The sequence below is a fragment of the Hyaena hyaena genome, unplaced genomic scaffold (genome assembly GCF_003009895.1).
Source record: "Hyaena hyaena isolate Hyena2069 unplaced genomic scaffold, ASM300989v1 scaffold_1528, whole genome shotgun sequence".
In the NCBI taxonomy this organism is placed as follows: domain Eukaryota; kingdom Metazoa; phylum Chordata; class Mammalia; order Carnivora; family Hyaenidae; genus Hyaena; species Hyaena hyaena.
Window position 1 is genome coordinate 293,849 of NW_024082175.1, and position 10,033 is coordinate 303,881.

At 64.6% G+C, this 10,033-nt stretch overlaps 1 protein-coding gene across 1 annotated transcript; it reads right to left on the reverse strand.

Annotated features, from left to right (window-relative positions):
• Positions 1 to 2,432: 2,432 nt before the first annotated feature.
• On the reverse strand, positions 2,433 to 9,909 carry LOC120225939 (mucin-5B-like; the record flags this gene model as incomplete). The annotated part of the gene is given in 19 exon segments (XM_039224105.1): positions 2,433 to 3,186; positions 3,541 to 3,649; positions 3,819 to 3,864; positions 4,156 to 4,278; positions 4,388 to 4,474; positions 4,653 to 4,769; positions 5,278 to 5,315; positions 5,419 to 5,523; positions 5,794 to 5,974; positions 6,222 to 6,253; positions 6,546 to 6,628; positions 6,820 to 6,907; positions 6,975 to 7,150; positions 7,231 to 7,435; positions 7,518 to 7,704; positions 7,929 to 8,185; positions 8,806 to 8,977; positions 9,241 to 9,422; positions 9,593 to 9,909. Coding segments are annotated over 19 exon segments (2,701 nt in total), but the record flags the coding sequence as incomplete, so codon positions are not given.
• Between the last annotated feature and the right edge of the window lie 124 nt (positions 9,910 to 10,033).

Genomic DNA, 10,033 nt, shown 5'->3' on the forward strand with positions numbered 1-10,033 from the left:
GCATATGGGGTGGGCGGTGGGGATGGTGGACAGGCTGCAAAACAGTGTGAATATATTTAATGCCACTGAACTGTACACTTATAAATGGTTAAGATGGTAAATTTTGTGTTATGTATATTTTATCCCAATTAAAAAAAAAAAACATTTAGGTGGAAGGCAAAATTGTCACGCTTTTAGAAAACAATCCAAAAGGCCATATTTCTGATCCGAAGGCGGGGAAAGTTCTGTGAAACAGCCAAGAAGCACTTGGCTGTGAAACAGCCAAGAAGCCCGAAAAAAAACTGATGAACTTGACACATTAGAATTGTGAACTTGTGTGTCCCGTGTGCAGGTTTCTGAGAGGTGACGGCGCGTTGCGATTTCTCTGCCTATTTGTTAGCTCCTGCTTGGGGCCTGGTGAGGCAGCAACCTTCTGAGTCCTGGTTTGTTGAAAATGCCTTGTTTTCATGATCACTCTAAAAATTTTTTTTAATGTTTTATTTATTTCTGAGAGAGACAGAGAGAGAGTGTGAGCAGGGGAGGGTCAGATAGAGAGGGAGACACAGAATCTGAAACAGGCCCTGAGCTGTCAGCACAGAGCCCGAGGCGGGGCTCAAACCCACGAACCGTGAGATCGTGACCTGAGCTGAAGTCGGACGTTTAACCGACTGAGCCACCCAGGTGCCCCTCATGATCACTTTTAAATGATAGCGTACTTTCGTGTGGAATGCAGCACTCAAAGTCACGTTCCCTCGGCACCTCGGAGGTGCCGTTCCACAGTCTCCTGGTGCCGGTCTGGTCTCCCTCGGGGATGGGCACCCCATCTTGTCCTTTGGCAGCTCTGAGCTTTTCTCTTTGCCTGGTACCCTCAGGCCTCGCCACTTGGCCTCTCGGAACAGACTGACTTGTTTCCCTTTCTCGGCACCCACCGATGCCTTCAGTTCTGGAAGGTCATTCTTATCACACATCTGTCCAAATATTGCCCTGTGGCCACGGCCTCTCACCACGGGTGCATCCCCCAAAACCTCCTTTTGTTCAGGATGTCTGTCGGTTTCACTTTCCTGTTTTCAGCTCCTCTATTTTAAAATTTCTTTCTATCTTTGTCGTGGTTTTTCTGTCTGTGGGGGAAGACGTGACCACTTTTCCATCTGGAAGCCAGAAATCCCTTTTTGAAAACATTTAAAGTTTAAGTAACAGTGTTTTGTCTTTATGCACCTTGTTGGTTTTTATAGCTACGCCCTCCAGGGCCACGGTGGAGTCCTGTGGCTGACAGCATGGACCCTGGAGTCAGATCTCCTGGACTGAGCCTGGCCTTCCCCTTTACTGAAGCAAGTCTTTCCATCGCTGCGTGCCTCAGTTTCCCCATCTGTAAAGCGGGAGAAGCAATGGCACACCCTGCGTCGGGCACCGTCAGGACTGCACGAGGGCATTCGGGCACACGGCACGGGCAGCACTCCCTGCACGCAAGCTCTAGTCCACGGCAAGAGACACCCATGTCCCAGTACCGTAGGCACATGCTTCAGTCGGGTAAGCGGTACGTGTGCTTAAGGAAGAGATGGTGCTGTGGGAATGACAGCCCTTTAGGAAACACTGTTGTTTTGCACGTGGGTTAACACTCAGGTGGGGGGGTGACCGGGCCACAGCCCCCAGGAAATCAGACCATGAGGTTTGGGGTACGCCTCCAGAAGCTGGTTCCGGGAGTGGGAAGCCGGCCTCGTTGAGCTGCACAAGCCGGGGCCCAGGGTGGCCTGCCCTGACCGGACCTCTCGAGGTAGGTAGGAAAGGCCAGCAGTGGCCTGAAGGGAGCCCAGACTCCCCTCCCTGAGCCCCAAGCCACCTTCCCCCGGCCCGGGAAGGGGGGGTAAGGGCCCATGGGAGCCACACTGAATGCAGAGGCAGGTCATGTGACCCGGGGGGGGCCCTCCCACTCAGCCCCCACCAGCAGCTTCCTTTAGGCATTGCCTTTGCCTCACCAGGTGGCAGCCCCCCCTGAAAGCCCATTTGGGGGCCTTTCTCGTCCTCCTGGCCCAGGTAAGCAGGGCACCTCCTGTGTCTGGATACCGCGTCCCCTGTCTGTGCACCCCGCCTGCTCCCCCGTCCCTCCCACACCCCACACGTGCATGCAGGGCTCTCCTAGAGTGGCAGAAAAGAAGGCAGAGATTCCTGCCCCCCTGCCCTCACGCCCGGCCCCAGCCAATACCCCACAGCCCAGGACTGACCCCGAGAGGCCTCCATGCCCCTCACCCCACCTGTCCCTCCCAGCAGATCGGGCATGAGCCCTGGGGGTGCTCTACTGCCTGAGGCGCTCTGCCTGGCCCACGGAAGGATGGAGAGGAGGCCCAGGGGCCTCAGTCAGCAGAAGAGATACCAGGGCCCAGAAGTGTACACAATGCTCAGTGTTTATTTGCAAGATCGGGGCCGGGTGAGCAGAGGGAGCTGACGCCCCCCCCCAGCCCCGCCTGTCGGCCATGGTAACCTCACGCCCGGGTCCAGACATGGGCCTGCCTGACACCGCTCCCTGGAGGCAGCCAGCCTTGCCTGGACAGGCCTCAGCCTGAATTCTGCCGCAGGAGGTGGCCAGCAGGAGGCTCCCTGGGGCTACGAGGGGGCGGGGGCACGCAGGCCCACAGTGGGGGGGAGCAGCATGGTGGCTGATGTGCACTTTGCTACGGGGCACCCCTCTGGCACCCAGAAGGGCGCGAGGCCGGATGGAGCGGGCGCTTGTTTCTCAGATGAGGGGCCGGCGCTGATGGCCAGGCAGGTGGCCAAGACGTGCTGAAGGGCTCCGAGGGCAAGGCCCCCTCCGGGAGCCCCCCACCCCCACCCCGCAAGCACGCCGAGATGGCCCCATCACCCTCCAGGGCACAGGTTTCCCGAGGGCGTGGCTGGGGGCGCGCCCGGGCTCCTGCAGCAGGCTTTCCCGCCGTTGGGTAGTGTGCGTTCTGGCTCCGGGTGGGGAGGGAGGGCGTTTGCGGGATGGGGTCAGAGCGGCAACAGCCGGTGGTGGACCCCTAGATCGGGAAGATGTCCTTGGGAGCCTCAGGAGCAGGGACGCAGGATGGAGCACAGCTGCACTCGTCCACCTGGGTGTACGTGTGCGGGACCGCTGTCCCGTCGGGACACTGGAGGGTCACCACCTCCTCGTGAAGCCGTGTCTCCTGGCAGCAGGTGCACTGGCGCTGCATTGCCTGGGCCTCCATGGAGAACCTGCGGATGCGAGCGGCCACCCTGGGGACCCGCCTCGTCCCGCCCCAGCCACCCTGCTCTCTCCGGGGCCTGGAGATGACGGCCCCCGCCCGCTCCTGGGCAGCCCTGAGCTCATGCTTGGAGCAGTGGGGGCTCCTGTGACCTGGCCTGGGGCAGCGCTCAGGGGCACGGAGCTCTGGCCTGCGCAGCCAGGCCCCCTCCCTTCTTGGAACCAGCTCATCAAACTTCTGACGGGCACAGGGCCTCCTCCTCTAGGAGGGGAGGCCTCCCGGGGTCTGGAGCCAGTCCTGCACCCTTCCTTCGGGGCAGCCTGGGCGGGGAGGGGCCCTCGGGAGGGGCGCCGGGCTCACTCACTTTGACGCTCCGGGGCACGAGCCCTCGCAGAAGGTGACGTTGACCGCGGCCTGGGTGGCGCAGCCCCGGTGTCTCAGGACCGTGCTGTTGACGCGGACTCGGCAGGAGTCTGGGCGGACGGAGGAAGGGTAGTGGAGGTGACCTGGGGCCTCTCCTCCCACGTCACCCTCCAGCGCCCCGCGCCCGGGGGTGGGGGGGGTCCTGGAGCAGCTGGGGCCGAAATCGGTGGATAGAGACTGAGAGGAGCTGGGGGGCCGGGGAGGCGGGGCTCGGCTTACCCACTTCCTCACAGGAATAGCAGCAGCCAGTTTTCCTGAGGACGCCCTGGAGGGGTGGGAGACAGAGCGGCCCGGGGGGCTGGGCGGGGCCTCCGGCAGTAGGGGCGCGGGCGGGGCCTCGGGGGACGGGCGTGGGCGTGGCTTCCCAGGGATGGGGGCGTGGCCTCCGAGGCAGTGGGGAGTTCAGGCCGGGAATCGGGTGGGCGTGGCCCAGGGTGGAGGCGGGGACTCTCAGGGGTTGGGTGCGCGCAGGTGACGTGGGTGGCGGGGTTCCCAGGGCGCGTGGGGGCGGGGCCGCTGGGAGGGCTCTCGGGGCGCGGGCGGCCCCAGGGCTCACCTTGCAGCCGGACAAGTCAGGACAGGGCAGGGGCCTCGGAGTGAGCACGTGGAGCCCGTTCTTGGCCTCGCAGCGGTACTCCGTGCAGTTGTCCACGAGGCTGCGGACCCAGGTCTCGTTGGGCTGAAATGCAGTGGGGAGGGTGGAGGCCCGCAGGGGAATTATCTGGTGAGCCGAGAGGGGCTGAAGGGAAGGCTCTGGGGGCGGGGGTGGAGTCCGAACCCCCTCTTACCTGGATCAGCCAGCCGTCCGGCGTGAGACACGCTGTCTGCACGCAGTCCCCACAGCACTGCCCGTCCAGCGTCCAGTACTGGAAGCCCTGAGGGACAGGGCTGGTTACATCCTCACCGCCAGCCCCACGCCCCAGCCCTCCTGAACCCCATCCATACCCTAAGGGCCCAGCGACCTCATTAGCAACCTGCACCTCCGTGAAGCCGTGTCCCTGCCCAGGGCCACCACCAGGCAGGCACTACCGCAGTCTGCCCAAGAGGGTGTACCTGGGGGCAGGTGGTGTTGCAGCTGTTCTTCTTACACTGCACCTTTGGGTGCTGGGTGTCCACAGACAGGCAGGTGCATGTGTGACAGGGAATGACCGCTGGGAAGGTTGCACCAATCTGCAGTGGACGGGGTGAGGGGAGGCGACATTGAGGGCACTGGTCGGGCACCAGGGCCGGGACCCTTCCTTGCTGCTGGGTGGGCTACGGGAAGGGAAGGCCCACAGAACGTGGTTTCTTTCCCCTTCAGATAGAACTATGCATGTGCCCCCTGGCTGAGCACAGACGGGGTGGAGGCAGGGAAGCCAGGCCAGCAGGAGGGGGCTGGGAGGCCATGGTCGTATCCCAACACTTCTGCAGTGAGGAAGCTCCTGGAAGACCGGGAAGCTGAGCTCTCAGAGGCAGGTGCGCAGCCCACAGCCCTTCCAGGCCCTCTGCAGACAGTGCCGCCCTGTGTCCCCTCCCCTTGGCTCTAAAGGGCCCAGAACCCCCCATGCTTATCTGCTCTCCTGCAGGAGGCTGCAGACAGGGCTGGGCCCGTCCAGACGAGGGTGGAGGTTCCCCTGGCAGATGTGCCGAGCCCAGGGCCCCACCCTCTGCCGCCCATCCTGCTCAGCAGAGCCCTTACCCCATAGGCGGTGCCATTGTAGGTGCACAGCTTAGGTTCTGGAAGGAAAGGGAGGGCTGAGCACCTGGCCGGGTGCTGGGGGGGAAGTGCTCACCCTCCTCCGCCCCGAGCCCCACCCCAGAGGGTCCCCAGCCCACTCACGGCAGGTGAAGGTAGGACAGCAGAGGCCCTCCTCCTGTGTGCGGACCAGCTCCTCTCCCGGCGCACAGTTGGGTGGGCTCTGGGGGCAGGTGGTCGCGTTGCAGACTGTGGGAGAGTCAGGGCGCTGTCAGGGACACCCCTGAAGCTCCCCTTTTCCGGCTGTGCTAGTTCACCGTCTAAGGGAGTTTCTTGCAACAGTTGGGGACTGAACCTTCTGGGTTCCTGCTGGGTCCCCTCACTGTACCGGCCACACCAGAAGCCACCAGCCTCATTTTTAGGTGGAAAAATGAAGCACCGAGAGGCCCACCGACTGGTCCAGCCTCGGCCCTGCAGGCCCCCTCCTCACCCTCTGGCCGGTGGGGGCATGGGGCTCACCGCACAGTGTCTCCGGGCAGCACGGATTGTCAGCCAGAGGCCTGGTCACGGCCACCAGGCCCGCCCGGCCGCACTGCAGGGGCCGATCCCGGGCTTCGCACAGCACGGGCGTGCACTGCACTGACAGGGAGCCCCTGTGGCACACGCAGTCCTGGCAGTTGCTGACCCACCGGTCCCCCGGCTGGAAGAGACGGGTCAGGGTCCCTGGAGGCTCCTGGATGGTGCCCTGGCTCTTGGGCTGCAGCCCTCAATGCGGCCCGGTCAGCCCTTGGCCTCCCGCTCAGGCTGCTGCCGTGTCTGGAGCAGCCCATGTGACAGGGATGTGCCCCCCACGTGGGTACCCCACAGGGTGCCCTGCGGGTGCCGAGAGGGGCCCTCCCTCCCGCTGCTCAGGCAGGAGGCCAGCTAGCTGGGGGGCGGATACTCACAAGTTTGGGAAACCCATCTGGTCCCACACAGCCTGAAAGGGAAGAAGAAAGGGGAGGGGCACTGGGGGTGCTGGGTGCCAGTCCCAGCCAGCAGAGACCACGGGCCCTGGGCCACGTCCTTGCGGGCCTGGCTGCCCCCACCCCCAGCAGAGGCCTCTTCCTGCTGCGCTCAGAAGCCCCTAGAGAGCTCAGTGTCACGGCCATACTGCGCCCTCTGGGACAGTGAGCACCCAGGAGGGGCGGTCCTGGGCTGGGGTCATCCCACCCCGGATGCTCCCCCTCCAGCCCTGAAGCTCAGGTCAGGGCAGCCGCGCGTGTGCTTACCACACTCTCGCACACAGACGTTTGTGTGCGTGTTGAAGAGGGTGTGTCCCTCGGGGCAGAAGCAGCCTTCCGCCAGCCCCTCGCTCCCTGTGCTCTGGCTCCTGCAAGGCCAGGAGGGCGTTCCCTGGACCCTCGATCGACACGAGCACAGTCCAGAGGGGAGGGCAGGGGGCATGGTGGAGGGCTGGGGTTTGCCAGCTGCCCAGGGCCACTCCGGAGTGGAGGGTCAGAGATCGGGGAAAGGGAGCCCCAGACCCTTCAGTGCACCCCAGACCTTTCAGGCGAGCGTTACCTGGAGTCACAGGACGTGGGCTGTGCGGGGCCACATGGCTGGTACACCTTGTCGGAGGGACAGGTGAAGTCTGGGGACAGAGACAGGTGTCAAGTGGGCCAAGGAGGCCAGAGCCCCCAGGGGCCGCCCTGACTCACTGCACAGCCCGCCGGTGGCGTTGCGCCAGCTGCTGCACGCGCCCTGGGCTCGGCAGAGTGCTGCATAGGCCTCCAGGCTCTTGCAGGGCGCCTGGCGGTCAGCTTGGCAGCCATCACGGACGCAGGAGCTGAAGAACGGGCCCGGTGGGATGAGGCCGTGGCACTCTGCGAAGATCCTGTGGGCAGGGGCGGTCAGAGGCCAGGGCAGAGAGTGGGGCGCTGCCCCAGGACCGCCAAACCCAGAGGAGAGACTCACGCGCTCAGCATCAGCTCGCAGACAGGTGCTGGGGGGCACGGGGAGGAGGCGGGCGTGGTGGGGCCTGGGGGCTGGGGGGTGGGCGCCCAGCAGTCCTCCCCACTGCTCTCGGGGACCAGCCAGGTACGGGCCATCTCTTGGCAGCTGGGGGCCATGGTGCCGTCTGGCTGGCGGCAGTCGTCCGTCTGGCTGTTGGTGCAGGTGCCTGGGGAGGTGGGGCAACGAGGTCACGGTCTCGCCCCGCGCCTCTCCCCACCTGCGCTGAGGCGGCTGTGGCCCCCACTCACCGCACTGCCCCTCGGTGTTGTGGCTGAAGTGGCTGTAGGGCAGCTGGACCTGGAAGATGTGCCCATCGAAGCTGATGCCCACACCAATGGCAGGGATGCTGACGCCCATCGAGGTGGTGCCTGTCACGGACACACTCACGCCGTTCTTGCCAAAGCCCGGGATCACTTGCATTTGGTCGAACAAGATCTGAGGACATGTCGGGGGTGCGGGGGGATCCATGATCGGTGGTGGGGCAGCAGGGCCTGCGTTGGGGGCTCTCCCTCCCAGGCGCTGGGGCCCCCAATCCTTGGCATCCCAGAGTCCCTGGCCGCGTTCAGGCCCCTGGGGCATCACGGCACGCCCTTTGCCCGTCTGGGAGCTGACCTCCAGGCCGCCGGCCTTCCCCCGTGAGGCAGGGCAGGGCCACTCACCAGGGGCTCCTTCTGCCCGCTGGCACTGGTGCTGGTGGTGAGGATGACCTCCATGGACTTATAGTGGACGCTGAGGGCGCGGGGACACTGGGCAGTGGCCGAGGTGGCCCCACAGTAGTGGCTGTGCGTATAGATGCTGAGGTTCCCGTGACGTGGGCGGATCTCCCGCATGAGCACGTGGGTACAGTTGTCCACAAAGGAGTAGGAGGTGCCGTCAAAGGTGTTGTAGTGAGAGGTCCCCCAGCCGCTGCACAAGCCTGGGGACACCGGCAGTCCCCTCACCCAGTGCCACCCCCAAACTGCCGCCTCGGAGGGCCACTTAACTGCCCGGGCCTTGGCTGTCTTTTTTATAAAATGGGTACAGTAGGTTGGATGGTGGCCCTAAAGGACTAAGGACGTTCCCAGAGCCTGAGAATGTACCCTTACTTGGGGAGAGGGTCTTCTTGTCAGTAATTAGGTTACAGACCTCTAGAGGGTGCCATCCTGGATTACCCAGGTGGCTCTAGCCCAGTGACAAGTGTCCTTGTAAGAGAGAGGAGTGAGTGGCCATGGGAAGGCCGGGCCACAACTGGAGGCCCGTGGCTCAAGCCTAGCGATGCCTGGAGCCCCCAAAGCTGAGAAGGCAGGAAGGGCCCTCCCTGCAGCCCTCTGGGTGCTGTGACCCAGTGTGCGGTCCTCACTTCCTCCCCGAACCTGCCGCCCACGGCGTCCAGGGCCCCGGCCGGAAGTGTTCCCAGACGGCAACTCTGGGAAAGACGCCCAGAAACCCCGGGGACAAAGGCCCCTGCTGTCCCCATGTGCACGCCGACCCCTGGTCCAGGAGCCCATTCTATGCGTGGGGGGCTCCCTGCGCACCCCCTGGCCCCACCCAGCTTACACTCGCACTCGAAATGGAAGTCACACGGCTCCCTCTCCTGCCACACTTTGACTGGCGGGCGCCCGTTCACGCAGCTCACACTGGCCACTGGCTTCCGCTCCAGGAGCAGCACGCGGTTGTTGCCTTCACAGCGGGCCACCGTGCAGTCCGGCAAGGTCCAGGACTCGTTCACCTGGGAGGCAGCGGGCGTGGTGCTCACCGGCTGGGGCCACGACACCTGCCCACATGGCCCTGCCACAGACTCAGGTCCCTCACTGCCCCGGGCGGAGCTGCCCTGCGTCCTGGCCAGCCCCAACCCTTCGTGCCTTCCTCCAGGGCTACCCGTGGAGGGGTGCCGGGGGCCACCCACAGCCCCAGGCAGGGCAGGGCTTGAACCCCATTTGTTTCCCAACCCCAGGCATGCAGCAAAAAGGGACGCCTAGGCAGGAGCCGCACCTGTCGGGCAGGGACAAGGAGGTCACAGGGAGGAGCTGTGGAGGTTGGGGATGTGGGGGCAGAGGTCACTGGGGGTGAGGAGGTGGGGCAGGTGCCCTGGAAGCGGTCGATGTCACAGCGCTCGTTGCAGATGGCGGAGAAGGCACAGCCTGCTCCGTCCGTCCTGTTGTAGATGACGTCACCTGTGGAGGAGACAGTCACTAAGGTGGACACACAAAGGGCAGCTCAGGAGACGGTGGGGGTGGGGTGGCACCCGCCGAGGGGCAGGAGGCACAGGGAGGGGCCCCACAGAGGCCAGGAACGGAGTGCCCTGGGTGGACAGCTGGGGGGAAGCAAGGATTTCTTCACTCACCGGGAGAGAAGAGCTGCCCGAAGGCTTGGCAGAGGCAGCCGGTGGTGAAGTGTGTGCTGCTGGCGGCCGGGGGCCCCGGGGTGATGAGCAGGGGAGTGGACGGGGTCCACACCGAGACAGGCGGGGACACAGAAGCGGCTGTGGAGGGGCCCGGGGCAGAGCTCAGCAGGGAGCTGGTGGCCTCAGCCGTGGGGGGCGGCGGGGAGGCCCAGGTGCTGGATGCGGCCGCGGCGGTGCTGGGCACGGTGCTGCGGAGCCCGGGCGAGGTCTCCGTGCCCCAAGTTGGGGAGGCGCCGACCGGGGTGGTGGTGGGGAAGCTGAAGACAGTAGTGGCCGTCGTGACGGGTATCACCGGGGCACGGGAGGTCTCCGAGGATGGGGAGGGGGTCCCAGTGGAGGTGGGCGTGGTGGCGCAGTGGCTGTAGTCGTCACAGCAGAGCA